Source organism: Exophiala spinifera (genome assembly GCF_000836115.1).
Source record: "Exophiala spinifera strain CBS 89968 unplaced genomic scaffold supercont1.4, whole genome shotgun sequence".
Lineage (NCBI taxonomy): Eukaryota > Fungi > Ascomycota > Eurotiomycetes > Chaetothyriales > Herpotrichiellaceae > Exophiala > Exophiala spinifera.
The window spans coordinates 833831-852130 of record NW_015622516.1 but is presented as its reverse complement, the minus strand read 5'-3'; the positions used below and the strand labels follow the sequence as shown (position 1 = coordinate 852130).

The window sequence follows — 18300 nt, the reverse complement described above, 5'->3', positions numbered from 1 at the left end:
GTACATACGCCTTGGTACATACGCCTTGGTACATACGCCTTGGTACATACGCCTTGGTACATACGCCTTGGTACATACGCCTTGGAAGGATAAGGCTGGCGAACTCCTGGTATGAGTTTATACATTGAAATGGGAGCATTCGACTTTGTCTCAGGATCTCATACCCTCGGCTCAGTTTCTTAGTACAGAGATGCGGGAGTGCGACTTGGTCAGCCTCTAATGTTAAAACACACATCTCGGCCTCTTGCGTGAGAATCGAATTCCCTGCATTGCTGCGTGCTTACCATTCACCTTTTCGAGAAGATGAGCAGATGCCGCCTTCACAAAACCGTCAAACGACAATCCCTCTCCACTTCTCTTGTCGGTTACGGCCGGTACGAGGTACGTTAGTCAGTCGGCAGGCGCTGGACCTCCGCACGAGGCTCGCATAGCCTTGCAAATGAACGAGACTCGGAGTTCGACCGTGCATTTGTCTGCATATGCGTCATCCCCATCTCAAAGGCCAACAATCTACGACGACGCGACTCCATACGGCCTTGTCGGTGCGCTTTCAATATCGACATAGCCGTAGTTTCTCGGGTCTCCGCTACCCATCTTCTCAGCCCATTTCGCCATGTCCTTCATGAAGGCTTCGACGTTCTCTTTCACGGACATGTCAATGGGCTCCTGGTCTTTCCCAATTTGTCGAATCTGCGACCCGGCAATGACATTGGTCAGGCCAAAGTCGTCTCGATTGACAAGTTGTTTGATAGCCCCACTCACTTTCCCTTCCAACATGTCCTTTGCCAAACGTGGTTCCTGGCAGACCGGCCGAGCAAGACCCACGCCATCGACCGTCTTGAGAGCCTCCACCATGCCGCTCACCGTCAAGAACCCGCCGGTTACATATGCCTTAGTCTTCTTCAGACTCGGGGTGATCAAGTCGGCAAATTCCAGGAAGAAGGCTTCTCGCTTTCTAGTGCTCTCGCGCTCGTGAGCGAACAAGAGAGACTGGTAGGTGCCCCCGCTCAGTTCAACAAAGTCGAATTCGGCCTTCTCCAACATGGCGCATACGTCCTTTGCCTCTTCGGCGGTGAATCCGCCCTCCTGGAATTCTACAGAATTGATCTTGATCCCTAGCACAAATCCCGACGGCGCAGGGAGTTTCTGCCGGATTGACTGGGCGATCTCGACGATGATGCGAGCCCGGTTCTCGATCGAGCCGCCATACTGATCCGTCCGCTTGTTCGTCGTCTGAGAGAGGAATTGAGCCAACAGGTAGCCGTGGGCGCCGTGCAACTGGATGCCGTCGTACCCGGCCTTGTGGAGAAATTCTGCCGCATGCGTGAATCGGTTGATGATGTCCTTGATCTCGTCCAGAGAAGCAGCATGGGGTTTGGCGAACCTCATCCCCAAGACTTCTCCCTCGAGCTGAACATCGCTGGCAGAGACCGGGTCGGAGTTGACTTGTGCCGGAACTTGTCGCCCAGGGTGACTGACTTGTCCAACGATCAGACTACCGTGAGCCTTGGCTTGCGTTGCTAGCTCCTTGAATGCCTCGAAACGGTCGCCCTGGAAGGGGGCTTCGAGTGGGATGATCGGGTTCCCCGCAGCTTCTAGCTGGTCATAGTCGACCTGGAATGATGGAGTCAGTATTACATTCACCCTAACCACAGGAGTCGGGCCCCTAGCCTACCATGATATTACCAGTAAGTATCAAGCCCAGCCGGCCTTCTCCCCAGCGCCTGTAGACGTTGATGAGCTCCTTCGATGGCACACCCCTCTTCTCCTTCTGGACAGGGTCCCACGAGCTCAGGCGTTCCGTCATGGCCGCCTTGAGGAATCTGTTCGGCGACGTCTTGTGGCTGAACTCGAATTTCAACGGCTGCCCCAGTGGTGAGGCATCCTTGTTATCGGAAGGGTATCTCTCTGGCATGGTGAAATGTTTTTGTCGTCTAATTGAATTGTTTTTCAAGATTCAGCCAACAACGAACGTATTGTGGGTTGGTGGTACTACTCGACTGGACTGTGTATGGTTTTTCTAACGGCAATATCGTTCGTTGATTTGTTTTTCATATAATCATATATAATCACACATACAGGAGGCTACAAACCCTGCGGTCCGGGAATTGCATAAAGTAATGGTTTACAAATCAACGTCATTGAATTCCAGGAGCAGACACTGGTAAAAAGAAAAATAATGTGAGTACATAGTATGCACATCATCGATGGAGACTTTGCTCGATGTGGACATACCCATTGGCGGTATTTGGAGACCATGATGCTATGGATGAATCCACAGTCACCCAGAGTGACTCCGGTGGTGGAACCTCGTACGTGGTACAAGCTCTCGTATGATTTCCTTTTCATTCCATCATGTCGAAAAAGTCTCGGGTAAAGGCTTTTCTTTGACAGTGCTGTTCGGATATCAGTATCCGGACAACAATGCGCACGGGGCTTTTGGTGCGCAGCCTGAACCACGGTCTCTCGGCGCGTTGATCCCGGCACGCCCTCATGCTACGAGGTTTATTTCCTTTCTTTCTGGAGAACAGAAGTTCTTCCGCTCTCGGCAAGTCATCATCTGGCCCTCTCGAGTATTGTTTGGCGTTGAGATAACGACAACAAGTTCTCGTTGTACGAGAATACAAAGGGCATGGAAATCGACTTGTCACGCCTGGCCCACCAGGTATATTGCGATCGTCTATACCTACTGTACCTTGTGCCGACGACATCATAATCTCTACCTACCTACTTTGGGCAGGTTGGCATAAAACCAGATAGATTACAGCGCATGAACGGGATTAGGCAGCCTACCAGTGACTCCCGGAGGGCTGATAAAAGTGTGCTCATGAACGCATTTTTCTGTACAGCTTTCTACATTAGGATTCGATTAACTAGAACCTGGCCTGGACCTTGCTCTGGACGTCTTGAACGGCCCAATCGGAGTATGACTTCTTGCTCAAGACCTGCTTGGCCTGTTCGACGGTAAAACCCTTGGCCTGGGTCGCAGGGTTATATCCTAGGTGGTTGATCTTTCCAACTTCGGCGTCCGACACGGGAGTCGCAGCCTGTCCGTCGGCGCGCTTGTACACGGTGACGACGACAGCACCTCCGAGACCCAAGTTCTGCTGGAGACAGTACTTGGTATCCTTGACGAGACGGTTGTTGGCCCAGCCTCGCAGGTGCCAAACGAGTTCGGCACACTGGGCGAGTCCAGTCGCACCTATTGTGTGTGTGGAGTGTTTGATTAGCGATACATTCGTCAATTTGGAATGGGACGGGGAGAATTGCGCAGCATCAGCATCCGCATCAACATCAAAAAAATTCTTACCTAGAGGATGACCTTTGGAAATCAAGCCCCCAGAGGGATTGATGACATATTTACCACCATATGTGATACCGCCTTGTCGGACGAGCTCGTGCGCCTTACCCTTGGGGCACAGACCAAGGCCATCAATGACGCACATTTCGTTGGCGCTGAAACAGTCGTGGACCTCGACAACGCTGACATCGTCTGGAGTGATGCCGGCTTGCTTCAGGGCTTCCTTGCCGGCCAACGCAGTCATTTCATAGCCAACCAGGTCTATTGCCGAACGACTAAAGAGATGGGGAGAGTCGGTGGCCATTGACTGGCCGGCGATCAGGACCGCCTGAGACTTGAGGTGCGGGCGCTTGTCGAGGAACTCTTGAGAGACAATCACAGCGGCGGCAGAGCCGTCCGAGGTTGGGCAACACTGGAGTTTTGTCAGGGGGGCGTGGATCATGGGCGCCTTCAAAATCTGGTCTAGTGTGTATTCGTCCTGGAACTGGGAGTATGGGTTCCTCTTGCTATGCTCATGGTTGACACGAGCAATTTCCGCAAAGTCTTCTGCCTTTGCGCCGTACTTCTCCATATATTCGCGTCCGGCATTGCCGAAAAGCTGTGCGGCGCCGGGGGCGTTTGTGACGCCTCTGGTTGCTTTCAACATGGCGTTCGTGGTGCCCGTGGGGTTCTCGCGGTCGTTGAAATAGGTTTGGAGGCTGCCGGGCGACATCTTCTCGAATCCCACGACGAGGACACAGTCGGCGGCTCCGTATGCGATGGCCTGCCGGGCCATGTTGAGACCGGTGCTCCCTGTCGCGCAGTTGTTGTTGACGTTGTAAATGGGAATCTGCGTCATGCCGAACTGGTAGAAGACGCGCTGTCCACAGGTTGAATCTCCGTAGCAATAGCATGCTACTCCCTGGTCGACGTCGTCGTAGTTGATCTGTGCGTCCAACAGTGCTTTTACGCCGGCTTCGAATCCGAGTTCATGGTAGTCGACCTTGCCTCTTGGCTTGATGAACTTTGTCATTCCCACGCCTAGGACGTAGGCGGGAGCGGATTTGCGAGGCATGGCGGCGGGGGCGGCAGCTTCAAAGCTAACTTTAGATGTTCAGATTCGTAGAGCGAGGTGTAACCGTAGCCTAGCGAGATGAAGCGACCAGAGTGTTTTTACTTTCTTTTGAAAGCAATGGTTGATATGTGAATCTCGCCTCTGCGTTATCACGGCTTACCTTAAAAGTACCAGCACAAACCCCCCGTGGACCTCGGCTCGAAACTCATGTACCGGACGGCGACCGAGCCACTTGGATTCAGGCTGGGGTTTATCAGCCCGGTGTTTGCGGGGACCGTGTCAGACCGAGGCACAAAATTGTTCAGAATCTGGAGTCTGTACGGAATACGAGTATAAAAACGCAGCTGTACTGAGCCGGACTGTAGGTAGATTCTGCAGTAGGCAAAGGCAGTCATCTTACCTACCTACTCACTCATAGTACGCGTAGGTCAAGCTGCCTCTCATAGTGCCCTAGATAGGCATTTGCATCATCTCATATGGAGAACTCAGGACCTGGTGATTATTGTAAGCGGCATCTCGAGGCCCAGCTCCACCTCACGCATGGTTCCTCTACAATGTGGCCTATATGTCGCCCAGGCTTTGCAGACGATGCTCCTGAATGTGTCAGACTCGTTCCACAGTCAATGCGCAGTATCTTATTCTTTTGATCCCAGTAAGCACAGAGATTCCACAAAGCATTGGTTAACATCCGGCTGGTCCGTCCAACCAGTTCCAGTGCTGCTGTGCTCAGCATTGCTCCTCACTCTCGCCAACGTGGGACCAAAGGTTCATTTGCAGATGGACTCCCGTCTTCGAAGATCCCGCAACCTGGTTGGATTCGCGAAGCACTCAGAGCGAATGGGTCAGGTTCCAGGGAGTGTTTGTTCATCGGGCCCCTGCGCTATTCGTAACCAGCGTAATCCACCAAGGTCTGTCCCCATTCTCAGTGCCCTTTGCATTTGATCCTAGACCGCCAATGATGATGCGAGTATTGGACAGTCGAAGTAGAAAAGCGCCAGGCGAATCACAAAGGCGTTGGATACTTCTTTCAAACCTTGGATTGACTATGCCCCGGGCTGGAACGTCCAGTCCCGAGCACCGCGAACACCAGGGAGACGCCCATCGACCAATGATCCAAGTAGGACGGCATGAACCCCCCCAAAAGTGACCAGGCCTAGTGGCCCACGGTTAGCGAGGCTGCCCGTCAGGCTCGCCTAGGAAGCCCTGGAGAAAGCAAATGGAGGGGTGGGTGAGGGTCCGAGGGGCAAGCCACCACCTCTTTGTTGCTTCGACGTCACTGTCTGGACTGACACTAAAACACAACCAACATCCTACTAAGCTTCTTTCTGTCCACAATGACACATGCGGACCGTCTCACAACCTTTGTTGTTGTCTGAACTTCACACCTCGCATCCTCTGGCTGATGTTTGCCCCCTCTTTCTAACTCCAGGGCCTCGTCGAGCCGTGCAATCCCTTCCCTCACAGGTGCATTCCGACTACGCCCCGGCAGCTCTTCCGATTCTTTCTCGTCCAGCAGATTTGGGCCTCAAGCAACAATTTGGGACCTGACCTGTGGCCTCCTGTCGCTTCTCAGCAAAGCATATTTTGGAATCGTCAAAGAGCACAAATGCTCACTTCGTTGTGCTGAAAGAGGTTGATTGACGGACAAGGCACCTACTCTTGGCTCGGTCGTCCAAGCACACCATCCTCCTGAACGCTTCGGTGCCGTTTCCAGGAAGTGGTCTTGTGCTTTGGCATTCCAGTTGTCCTTGGTGACTTCTGACCGAGAATCAGCTTGAACAATAAGGAAGAGGGAATGGAGTGTGGAACGCGGAGGGATCGTCTCATTGTACATGAATGAGAGATCTTCTTGCGTTCCATCGGGTTCCGCAGCCCATTGCGTGAGTCTTTCGACAAGACACTTCAATACCGAGAGGGGCGCAAGGACTGACATGCTCTGTGTGAAGACCTGTGTTGGCCTTAACTCTGGAGAACAATGAACCATGCCCGCGAAGTGAACGACTCGACTGTTTCTATCTCCCTCGAACATGACCCAGATCGAAATTCAACAGCTATTCTACCGTCAAAATCATCCCAGCCGCCCTTAGCCATGTCTTCCAAGTCGAAAATGGATACTGGCTGGACCTCCCCCGATACTCGAATCTACTATGCGAAGAAATACAGACAGGTTCTCTCATCTGCTCCCGCCGTGGCGTTGGCGGTTGTCGCGGGGGTAAGTGAGTTTCAAGCATCTCACTCGACACGACCACTGACAATTCTGCCAGGCTCCCTTTGAAAACCTCAAAGTTCGCATGCAATCGTATGTTTGCTGGCCAAAAAAACAGAGTCCCGGAGTTCGCTGACAGCATATAGACACTATTTCCCCAATGCCTGGCAAGCTACCAAATACACCTTTCGCACCGAAGGACTTCGCGGTTTCTGGACCGGTAGGCGAACAGATCAAGAGGCGACATGTTGGTGCAACTCTAACCATGGGCATAGGCACTCTCCCTCCGCTGTTTTCCATCACCTTTTCCCGCGCGCTCGGATTCTCCATCTACCGGAAAGCCAAGTACGCCATCGATGGTTGTATCGAGAAAGCCACGGGGTCATCACCTCTTCAGCACGTCAATAAGCCGGGCACGTATCCGAACATCTACACTCTGGCCTGCTTCACCGGAGCTGGAATGATTTCAGGTGGTGCCACTGCTGTTGTCCTGAGTATGTCTCCCACATGCGCTCCGAGGGAAAACAAGGAAAGGTCTCTTGAAACCCTTGTGCTAACAAAAGTTTGTGTCATCGTAGCTCCCATCGAACTCGTCAAAAACGCCACGCAGACCTCGGTGCTCATGGCATCTCAGGGAAAACCTCCAGCGGCTCAGACTCCTGGTGTTAAGAACGTCGGACGAGTCAGTTCCTGGGCGTCAGCGAAGCTGATCATTCAACGACGAGGTCTTTTGGGCTTGTGGACCGGTTTCCGCCTTCACATGCTTCGCGACTTGGTCGGCAGCGGCATCTACTTTGGTGTCTACGAGACGACCAAACAAACCTTGAACTCTTACTACGGCGCTGAAAAGGCAAACTCTCTAGGAGCCATTGCAGCTGCAGGTGCTGTGTGTGGCATCGGTGCTTGGGTCGTGGTAAGTGCTTAAGTGCTTTAAGCGCTGTTTGTTCTTTTGTTTTCTTTTTTCGAACCAACTAATCACACCAAATGTGTTGCATTATTATACAGACATATCCACTCGACACCATGAAGACACGGGTGCAAAACAACCTCGTCGGGGCTGCTCGTCCTGTTGTCTCCTCCTCCTCCTCCTCCTCCTCTTCTTCTGTCCCTGTTGTTGGTGTTGGTGCTGGCGCTGGCGCTGCTCCTTCTCAGGCGTCATCCCCTTCCTCCCCGTCGCCATCGATCAAGTCGGCTCTGGACGCTGCTACAACCTCGGTCTCGCGCGTGTCCAAGTGGAAAGGAATCGAAATGATTATCTTGCGCTCGGTGATCCAGAACATGATCCAAATGACCTTCTTCGAGCAAGGTAAGGTGGTCATTGACAACCTCACCTTTTCCGACGGTAGCCGAACCTTGCCGGAAGTCGAGCGCCATTTCGGCCGCGACTCCAGAATCAATAAGAATGAAAAGTTGTGATGTATATGAGAGAGAGAGAGAGGGCGCGCGAGAGAGACAGGGATAGGGACATGAGTTAATCTATCAATGAATCAATCAATCAAGCAATCAACCGAGCAACAAACCACCAAGTCAATTCAATTGAATTCGTTTCAAAATCATGGCTTGCACTCCATGGCTATATTGTCAACTTTATGAGGCGTCCTCGCAATTGAGTCAAGGTCGTTGCTATCGACAACATCATCATCGTCGTTGTCGTTATTATCACCGTTGTTATCGCCGTGAATTTAGCTGTTCTGGTACCCGTGGCCTAGTGACATGGCAACAAAAAACTTGTTATTCGCCTCCATGTTCGTTTGCCAATTATACTACCAAAATACCCCAACGCCCCGTGAACATTGGACAAAGACTAAAACACAGGTTGGTAGTGGTGTATAGCAATGGCAGTGTCGTTGGTGTCCTCCAAGAGAAACAGCCAGAAAGAAAAACAAAACCAAGGGGGTATCATACGAATACAATAATATACATACAAGTGTGGCACACGGGAAGATAACCATACACACACACCCAGAGGGAGAAAGAGAGAGAGAAAGACACAAAGTGAGCGATCTCTGTCTCTCTCTCTCTATCCTCTTTTCAATCTCTCCAGCCCCGAACATCCCCTGCCGACCTCGCTGTCTTCGAGAGACACATCCTTCTCATAAAGGATAAGTGATCGAATTCAGAGGCGAAAACACAAGTCAGCCTCTTGACATAACAAACCTCATCATGCTCTGTTCATCTCATCCACCTAAACACATTCGCTCTTCATTTGGCCGGAGCCCTCTCCTTTGCATCATCAGATTGGTCGGCAATAACCTTTGGCCGCTCAGGTCGCATCAACTCTCAATATGAATAAGGACATATCAGCGATCCTCTTCATCCAATTTCTCGCCTACTTCACCAAGGACAGTATTCGTGGTGGTGCTGGTAATATACTGGCTTCCCGTTCCTGGTCCATCGATCAAAGGACTCGTGGGCGCCGTGACCATGCCGCTCTCTCGGTCCTTTTCTTTCTCCTTATCTTTTCCCTGCCCGCCCTGCCCGATACTCCCACTAAGACTATCATTTCGCCCATGGCCTCCACCTCCAACTCCGAGTAGCCCACTCCTGACGCTGGCAGCATCGCCATATTTGCTACCAATGTAACTGGTCCTTTCACTCGCGAGCACCGGCACCGTAACACCGCTGGCACTGATCAAGCTCGCCCTCTCGGCATTCAAGGCCGATCGCGGGTACGCAGCGCCGGCGCCTTCACGCAAAGACAGGTTGTCTGCGCCCGGGTGGATCACCGTACCCGACAGCACGGACAAGGGCAGACTCTCGCGTGATCCGCCAAACATGCTAGCTGGCGCGAGCGCTTTCATGCTGGCATTGGTGTCGACCGAGTTGCGGCGGCGGCGTTTGGAGGAACTCGCCAGGGTCAGAATCGACGCATCGTCTGTGAGGACGTTGTTCGCAGTTGCGGACTGGTACGTTGTCGGTTGGCCGTGAGGAGCGAGGTGCGCAGGTACAGCCGTAGCAGGTTGACCGCTGTAGTGGGAAGGGGTGTGGCTGAGGGCGTTGTGCGTGGTGTGGTTTTGCGCGGGTGCCGTTGCCGCTATCGATTGGACGGTTGTAAGTGTGGTCGCAATGCTTCGAACAGACGGTGCTGGCGAAGAGAAGGTGCTATCCCGTCCACCCTCTGTTCGTGGTGCTGTCGCACTTGTTCCTGCGCCCGAGGGGGCGACTTCGGAGAGTGCGGTCTCGGCCTGCGTGGCCAGCGTCGGGGCTCTGGACTTGTTTCCTCCTGACTGGCTGTCATACAAAATGGATACGGAGTGCTTGCTCTGAGACATGGAGCTGTGTCGCGAACGGTGGGATGATAGAGGCGCAGAGAAAGAGAGACGGCCGTTGTGCTGAGGCTCGGTGCGCGACAGAGGGTACGGATTATTCTTTGCAATGTTTCCCTTCTTCGATTTGCTAGAAGCCACGATATTCGAGCGGCGTGTACTGCCATTGTTATCGTGCGAATCGACGTGAGGTGTCTTGAGATTTGCTAATCGCCGCATCCAGGCTGCGAAAGGTCGCCTGCGTCCAATCCTGTCTTTTGTGAAGAGTTAGCTGCCCCGTCGAAGGTGCTGTCTGCGGCATAGGCTTACCATGGGCGCGAGGTGGCGCTTCCGTGGAAGCCATGGAAGGTGGACTAAGCTGCGACGAGGTCCAGTTCGAGTGTCTGAGGGCGGCGGTCGCTCAATATGTAGGGTAGACGACTTTCGTGATAAAGATAGCGAGAGGCAGCCGGGGGAAAAGCGGTCAGGCGAGTGTACGAACCGTGGAGATGGCCGCGAAAACTGAGGTCATGCAGCTTGCATGAGGATACCAGAGGGAGAAGGTGAGGGTTATTCTTGAATGACAGAATCTCTCGTGGTCATGGACGAAAGTGAAGGCGTTTGAGGTCAGTATGAGGGAAGGAGAAGTCTTGGAACGCAGGTTGAGGCGCAGTCAAGGAACGTGTTCAGACGAGGGTGGTTGAATTTTGACAGATTTGTTTACTCTGTACGCCGTACACTGGGAGAGACATGAAACCAAGGATTGAAGAGGTTTGGGGTATTCGTACCCGTCGTACTCTGTATCTCGAGTTTCTCAGTTAGGTATCTTCTGTACAGAGCGTACTGGACTCCTATTACTCAGTGCTCAGTACCTTTAGGCGTTGACTCCTCAGAACCTCGCCAGACTACGTAACGACGGGGACTTCATTGTGGATGCTCCACCTGGAAGCCCCAGTGAGGCAGCCCTAACAATCAGCCTAATAAGCTTAGCGATTCCCTGGGACGAACCCTTTGCTACAGCCTATACAGTTCTTGTCCCCCAGGCGATTTTCCCCACGTGGCGCAAACGGCACACTACTTGAGCTTCCATCGGTGTTTCTACATCCTCCAACTCAGTAGTCCACCATTTGACAGAAAACATGCCTGCAAAACAACGAGACATCTCAAGTGGTTGAAACAGAACTGGCGTTCTAGATAGCACTGATAGGTGCATTCGAATAGCACTTTTCTCGTAGATATTCCTGGGATAGATCATCATCACTATCCACCTCATCCCATGGCCAAATAAAGTCGCTCAACTCTGCCTCAGATGTCAGCCCCTAGGTGTAGTGGTACTTATGCCCGACGCTCTCATCCGCTCCCAGGAAGTCTCCCTGCCTACATGAAATCTTCCTCGTAGAATCGAGCATCCTGATCCTGGTTGCTGACCATGTGCTCCTCGCTCATGATATCGTCGTAAGCGTGATCTTTCTGCCACCGCAACTCTTCACGTTTCTTCCTTTCTTCGCGGTCTCTGGCCTTTTGCTGTTCCCGAGCGATCCTCTCGACTTTGCGCTTCTCTCTCTGGTCGGCCTCCTTCTCTGCCCGCAGATCGGGAAACTTCTCGACACGGGTCTTGTTCAGCCGGTTCACAATCGGATTCTGACGCACGGCGACGTGGACCTTTTTGACCATTTTCGGATCGTGGAATGAAACTTGACCGGTCGCCATTGAGGCGTCTTTTCGTAGGTTCGCCCACGGCGTGTAAATGACCGTGACGTTGTCCTTCTTGTTGCCTTCAAAGATGCTGCCGTCAAAACAAAGAACACACACACACACATGAACAGAGCAGAAAAAGAGAACATAAAAATACAACACAAAGAAAGGAAGGAAGTTGCATCAATAGATAGATGGAACTCCACAATGTGCCGGCTTCTCACTTACCTTCGATTGAGTTGGCCTTGGTCAATTGGGCACAATCTTCCAGCAGCGCCTGAGGTATCGAAGTCCAGGAATCGCCAGGCTTGAGCCGAAGATAGACGTGGGCACTGGACAAGTTGTCGACGTGGAACTGATATCGACCGTTAATCGCATCGGATGCAAAAAGGACGTCACCGTCCGTCGTAATATTCTGTGACATACCCTGTTTTGTTTCGCCATAAGTCTCTCTCTCACACACCCACAGCCACACACACACACACAACCACACAGAAACACATAACATCTCGCAAAAGTTTTCGAACTTGGACACTGACTCACCAAACGTCTTCTTCCCAGCCAAACTTGATCAGATCCTCATCTGCGTATCCGTTAGATCCGGTGAACAGGTCAATTAAGACTCAAAAACCCATTGCTGCGAACTTTCAACTTTGTCTTTGCCAACGTATATGAAGGCTGCGGGCTCGACGGCCGTCGATGTGAAATAGTAGACCATTATGTTTTTTTCCGGTGGACAACACAAACGTCAACTAAGGAAGCGAGAAAGAATCAACATTCATCGGCTCGCACGTCCAGCGCGACTCGCAAAGTCCTCGGTCAGAAACGGCGCAAACCTATTCCAGCCAGACCTTGACTTTCTCCCTCGGGCTTGGGGGAAGCAGACTTGGACCGTCAAGCGAACATGAAGCAAAAGATTGATTGATATGTTTTGTTAAACATCAGCCGGATTAGGCGATGTTCAGAAAGTGGTGTCCAGAGCAATGGGGAAACATCACTGCAGGTACGGTCGCAATGCTGCACCCTACATCGTTTATAGAAACTACCGATACTCCGCAGGTACTGTATTACTACAACTCAACACGTCAACCGTCATTGGCCGAACCAATACCTCTCTTAACCGTCACCCATGCTAACTTAACGAGTCGTCTCGTTCCTGTGACAGAGAATGTGGCATCATGGCTCCGAATCCCCGTTTAGGCGGTTATTCTTTTGGCAGCGACGTATGAAAACCTTTCAGGGACTCTGTAGATAAGAAAGGGCCCGTTCAGCCTCTATACCAAGCAGAAAACCACGATCAAAATTGCCCAGTCGATACAAAAGTATATACACTTGAGCGATAGATCATGAGCCACGGTTTCATCGTCTGCTTGACTCGTCGAGCCTGCACGGAGACTTGGAATGCTCCCCAGTCATCGGGCCCTCGTATATCTTCCCAAGGCGGTGTAGAGGAACTCGCAACATGCCCATCATAAACGTACAAGTCATCCATCCACGAGACTTCCGTGCCACATTCAACCCCAAACCATCACTGTCGAAACGAAATGCCAATCCACGCTGTCGCCTTTGCGAGCTGGGGATTCGCTTCTGTGATCATCCATCGTGACAAATAGTATTAATCTTGCACCGCACAAACACCGCCATAGAGTAGGGTTGACAGACTCCTCTTCCGAACTCCATATTTTGAAATCCTCACACCTGAACATCGAAAGTAACCTCCCCAACAATGAATCCCAATACGATGCAATAACGCTGCAACGAAACATGATCACAATGTAACCAACCGGTCCGAATCGACCTGTTAGCTGCCCTGGCTCTCCGGTCGATCGCCTTCTGCGAAAATTTTCTCACTGCCTTTTCTCTTCCAGAAAGCAAGGCCTAGCCTTAATTTGCTTCTCTTTCGGCCCATTGTTCTAGAGCCGCTTCTTCCATCTCGCCCGTCAGCCTCGTTAGGTTCACCGTTGCTCAAGATCGTGGCGTGGATATCAAGCTTGCTGCTCTCTCGGCTTGTAGCACTGTTGCTGCCCATGCTACAACTCGGTGTAAGTCCAGGGCTTGTCGGATGCATAGGTGCACTAACCGCTCGATTGCGCATGTCGTGAAATCCGTTATGCTTGTGAGTCGGCTCATCCGGAGTTTTCGGGCCGGCGCTAGATGCTGCTGTGCTCATGGCGGGTGAGATGGCCTGTTCGTCAATGCCTCTGAATGCTGTACCTGTCCCCAAATGTGCAGTAGCAGCGAAAGGAGAGGGATCCTGAGCCTGATGTTTCGATTGACCGTCTTTAGCGGGCGCACTCGCTCTGGCATTGGCATGAGATACTGGGTAGTGACGATCTGGATCGTAAGTTCGCACCGGCTCGTCTTGCTTCGAAGTTGCGAACTTGAATTTGGAAACGTATCCTTGGTCCCAGCCTTCCTGTTTCTCGACTTCTACCGCCTCAGCTGGAATGGCCTCACTGCCGGCACGCATGGAGACGGTTTCGTCTCTCCGGGGGTCGGTGAGAGCCTGTAAGGATTCCGACGGTAGTTCATTTGCGATGGCGCTCTGTCTGGGCGTGCTGGTGGTCGTTTCGTTCTCGGTTGAGCGTGAGCCACCGTGCGCGTGATCGCCATTCGTCAGAACAGGGGTAGAGTTTCGCTGATCAGCAGCAGTCTCCAGGCCTGTGTGGCTTGTGCCAGTCGGCGTCGATCGAGTCGCTGATTCATTCGCTGTTATGGCAATTCCGGCAGCAGCTGCCAAAGATGATGGACGAGAAGTATTTCGAGGCGTTGTGGCTCCGCTTTTTTTTACATCGGTACCAGTTCCTGAGGTTTCGAGCGCATCATTTCGTCCTTTCAGTGGCGATGTAGGCGCTTCGTCACGCACACCCTTATGGCCAGCTGGGCTTTGCGTTCGAGGACTGACCGTCCCGGAGTCACCAAACCCAGTAGTTCTTTTGAGAAGCTGCTTTGTCTTCTCGTGTTCGGCTCGAGTAAACCAAACGCCTTTGTTGGTGAGGATCTCGTCTGCTGCAAATCGCATTGCGGGAATGACATCAGCAACATTGGCGAAAAGAGGGTGGGCGAATATCGTCATGAAACCAATTTGGCCATTAGCCAGTTTCAACATATTACCCAGTTCAGGAGGACCACCGAAGAGAGCGGTTTCCATGCCGACGGCTTGCTCCATTTCTCCTTGATGAGCAAATTCCTTCTGCAAGAGATTCGTCCACTTTTCCGCCACTGCCCACGGACGTGCCTTTTGAGAGTTAGAGACGGAGAATATTCACGGCATTCGAGCATTACTCACAACGTTGCTAATGTCGGCACACTTGATTAGCAAGCCACAGGCCAGTGTGCGCGCCCACTCGATATCCTTAGGAGCCCACCCCTCAGTGACTTGGGTTTCGTGAATCTTTTCTTGAAGATTGCCGAGTTGCTGCATGTAGTCTGAATGTAAGCCCATGTCGGTTGCTAGGATGGTGCTGATCATAAGCTTTCGCATGTCCTTGTCCTGGAATGCGGCTGGCCAGTGCCGGCGCAGTATTTGGGAATAGGCGGCGCAGTGGAAGGCTTCCAACACAGATTGATCATTGTACAGCTGTGCGAGAGGGGCATTCAATTTGACCAGAAACATATTGTTGACACCTGGGTGGCCAACATCATGGCCGATTGCCGAGATGAGAATAGTGAGCGCCTCGAAAGGACCCAACAGCCGCGCGATGGGTGATTGTCGGTTCGCATAAGGTGACGGTTCAGCGCCCACGGGGTACGGTGGGAGGAGGCCAATCTGTACGAGGAAGTAAAAGACCGACTGGAGAACGTCGACAGCATGTCTGAAATTGTGATAAAGAACGAAAGAATTGTACGCGATGCGACAACCCTGCATGAAATGAAGCAGTTCGGCTAGATCAAAGAGTTAGACAGTCTCGGATCACAGGTGCAGATAACGTACCTTGGCTCATGCGCCACTCATCCACAGACTGGAGATTCTCCAGAGCGTGGTTGAGCATGAAATAACCGGCGTAGACCAATTCGTCCTCATTGAAGTCGTGCCCATCGAAGCCCCACGAACCGACAGCCTCTGCGATGACAGGTTTCCGCTTTTCTCGGACATAGAGATCGCGGTATTGGTAATCCTCGATGACGTTCTGAGGATCGCAAATACCCTTGAGGAGTTTCTTCACCATTGCTTCCCTAAGATAGGCGTAAGGCTTTTCCTCTTCCACACCCACCCACGACTGTTTGCGAGATTTTCTGGTCATGCCCATAAACCCGGCTTGTTCCTTCTTTGCGTTCTTGTATATCCGATATGCGTGCACAGTCAAGCCCATGATGCCCGCCTTGTTCAGAGGGCTCTTGACCACATCGAGGGCACCTGCATCAAGACACTGCAACATGAGTTGGGCGTCAACAACGTCTGAGGTATCCTTTATCGCAACCGGCTGGGACTCTGGACCGTAAGGTGCTCTTGAGACCTCACTGGGTCGAACATCCTCAAGTGCTTGGTCGTGAGAATCGCTCCGCTTGGGCTGCACAATGGCCACGGGTATGATGAGTTTGACACCCTCATCTACCTGCAAGTCCGATGCTATTCTAGACAGAAGTTGGAGACCATAAGACTCATCGGACTCGGACGAGAAGGTGATTTCTTTCCTCAAAAGGGTCGGAGAGGGTAACGGAGAGTCTGCCGGAGGAAAGAACTTGGTCTGGGTTCCCAAGGAGTCGTGCTTGGATTCGGACCCAACATCGAAACAGGCAAGGATAGGTGTGCAATCGAACTTCGCTTGGTCGTGAAGATCAGACAGCTTCGTGGAAAACGCTCTACCGGAACTACACACATAGACTGAAAGAATAGGTCAGCATTGCATTCAACGATTGAGCCTTGTCCACCGCACCTTGATTGAAAACGGTCAAAAAAGCGTTGACATTAGACTGAAGGTCCAAGGGAAGATCTGAGAATTCGACTTCTGATCCCGCTCTCTGCGGTGTACTCGGCATCAGACCATCTCTGGATATCCATCTTTCTGTGTTGAATCTCTCATCAATGTATATGACTCTGCAAGCAGCAGGGTCCATGATGATGGGATGTGTAGATTATGGAAGGAAAGAACCGGTCGTGTTGCGGCCTTATAAGCCCATAATGCGCTTGACGGACGCGACCAGTTTGATGGGGAGGCCTCGAGAAGAAGAATGTGTGGTAGGCGGTTCTCGATAGTCAAACAACGAACAAACGTCACAGCAAGTCTCGAAGTCGAGGCTGCTCAAGGCAAGAGCATTGCGCGCAGCGCGGGGGAGTGTTTGTGGAGGTTTTCGAAGGAGCGACGGAGGCGTAGATCGGCAGACGAGGAGTATGTCGTAATGCGACAGGCGGAAGATTGAATCGCAGCAGTACTCGCAGGCTCGCAGAGTGTAGGAACGGGAGAATGAGGTAGCGCTCAAAAGTCGAGGTCCTATGGGCGTGCGCAGGACGGAGGCTTGCGGCGGCAGGTGTCAAGTCTTCGAGTCGTCGGATGGTCGCAGGTGTCGTGGCGGAAGGGGTGTGATGTAGCTGCAGGTCGACGAGACACTACAGGGCACCCAGTCGAACAAGGGATCAGACAATTGAGGAAGAGGTGGAGGGCTCAGAATGCGGGAGCAGATGATAGTCGTATCAGTATGAAAACAATTGGACAGAGTACGAGTGCTGGAGGAATAGCACTGTAGCAACAGATTGGACTGATTTGCGTGGAGCGTCGAGTGGTAGTCGAAGCTAGGTGGGAAGTGCGGTCATACAGCAGTGCACTAGTTAGTTAACTAGATGACGAGGATGGAAGTGGAAACAAGAGAAACGGGAGGGCCATCAGAGAGAAGATGGGATTAGCAACTTCCACCACCTACTAAGGTTAAGTCGCAGTCAAGTGGGCGCCGGAGTCTGGGACAGCAATTGGTGGATGGGGGCCTGTCGAACACTCGAAGAACAAGCAGCGAAATGCGGAGCGCGCCCAATAATCGGCGGCAGAAGTACCCGGAGCATCGCTGATGGGGTCGCTGATGGGCGGTACTGGGCTGTTAATGGGCCGCGGCGGCAGCGCCTGCTCCTCTGAGTTTAGGCATGGCGGTCCGAGGATTTTGAGTGCAAGCCAGCGCCTAGTGGCCTGGGTGCAATACGAGTTCCCCGTAAGCGACACAATAATCATCCGAGTCATCCCTGTGCTCTCCCGAGGTAAGTTGTAACGAGCGGTGGCACCGTCCAGCCAGCCTACCAGCCATAAATCAACCACTCCCACACCAGGCTACCGTAATTCAGCTCAAGATGCAAAAGACGTTGCCTCTCAGGTACCCAATGTACGCTCAGGCAGGTCGTCTCAATCTACAATTCGTTCGACAGAGCGCACCAAGTACGTGTGCTGGCACCCTCATGTTTCGTCATCCACTCAAGTTCCTCGACATCTGCTCTACGCTATCGCCCTGTTTAACTGCCCGCCCGGGATCTGACCTTTCCACGGTCCTTCTAGAAGCCTTTCCCACTTCCCGCCCCCAGATAACCTAACTCGTGTTTCACAGAGGCCGGCCAATCCCTTCTCTCCCGCCTCGATACCTAGTAGGTAGGCTATCATTCTTGGCCGTCAAGTCTAGCGAGCACATCAGGTCAAGCTCACCGATACTTAGGTACGGACTGAAGTGATCACTGACAATCACACAGAGGGCACGAAAACACACTCCCAGGAAACCCATGTTAGCTACGGAATAGTTCTCACACATTTGGTCCCAGTGCCACCCTTTTCTGCACCCAGCTAGCTGTGATAATGGCAGTGTCATCACCTCACCACATCTGTGC

At 52.3% G+C, this 18300-nt stretch overlaps 6 protein-coding genes across 6 annotated transcripts; 1 reads left to right on the top strand and 5 right to left on the bottom strand.

The window, feature by feature from the left end:
• Positions 1–510: 510 nt before the first annotated feature.
• On the bottom strand, positions 511–1915 carry PV08_05499 (uncharacterized protein; the record flags this gene model as incomplete). Its single annotated transcript, XM_016379842.1, has 2 exons — positions 511–1614; positions 1676–1915. 2 exons carry the CDS (start codon positions 1913–1915, stop codon positions 511–513), a joined length of 1344 nt encoding a protein of 447 aa, XP_016235669.1.
• A 958-nt stretch (positions 1916–2873) lies between these two features.
• PV08_05498 (uncharacterized protein) lies at positions 2874–4355 on the bottom strand (the record flags this gene model as incomplete). The annotated part of the gene is made up of 2 exons (XM_016379841.1): positions 2874–3202; positions 3311–4355. 2 exons carry the CDS (start codon positions 4353–4355, stop codon positions 2874–2876), a joined length of 1374 nt encoding a protein of 457 aa, XP_016235668.1.
• A 2089-nt stretch (positions 4356–6444) lies between these two features.
• PV08_05497 (uncharacterized protein) lies at positions 6445–7977 on the top strand (the record flags this gene model as incomplete). Its single annotated transcript, XM_016379840.1, has 7 exons — positions 6445–6567; positions 6620–6654; positions 6708–6781; positions 6837–7055; positions 7140–7474; positions 7567–7632; positions 7714–7977. 7 exons carry the CDS (start codon positions 6445–6447, stop codon positions 7975–7977), a joined length of 1116 nt encoding a protein of 371 aa, XP_016235667.1.
• Positions 7978–8861: 884 nt separating this feature from the next.
• On the bottom strand, positions 8862–10170 carry PV08_05496 (uncharacterized protein; the record flags this gene model as incomplete). The annotated part of the gene is made up of 2 exons (XM_016379839.1): positions 8862–10081; positions 10137–10170. 2 exons carry the CDS (start codon positions 10168–10170, stop codon positions 8862–8864), a joined length of 1254 nt encoding a protein of 417 aa, XP_016235666.1.
• A 1013-nt stretch (positions 10171–11183) lies between these two features.
• On the bottom strand, positions 11184–11925 carry PV08_05495 (uncharacterized protein; the record flags this gene model as incomplete). The annotated part of the gene is made up of 2 exons (XM_016379838.1): positions 11184–11581; positions 11730–11925. 2 exons carry the CDS (start codon positions 11923–11925, stop codon positions 11184–11186), a joined length of 594 nt encoding a protein of 197 aa, XP_016235665.1.
• A 1377-nt stretch (positions 11926–13302) lies between these two features.
• On the bottom strand, positions 13303–16559 carry PV08_05494 (uncharacterized protein; the record flags this gene model as incomplete). Its single annotated transcript, XM_016379837.1, has 5 exons — positions 13303–14739; positions 14791–15386; positions 15436–15958; positions 16019–16326; positions 16379–16559. The coding sequence occupies 5 exons, from the start codon at positions 16557–16559 to the stop codon at positions 13303–13305; spliced, it is 3045 nt and encodes a 1014-aa protein (XP_016235664.1).
• Positions 16560–18300: the final 1741 nt, after the last annotated feature.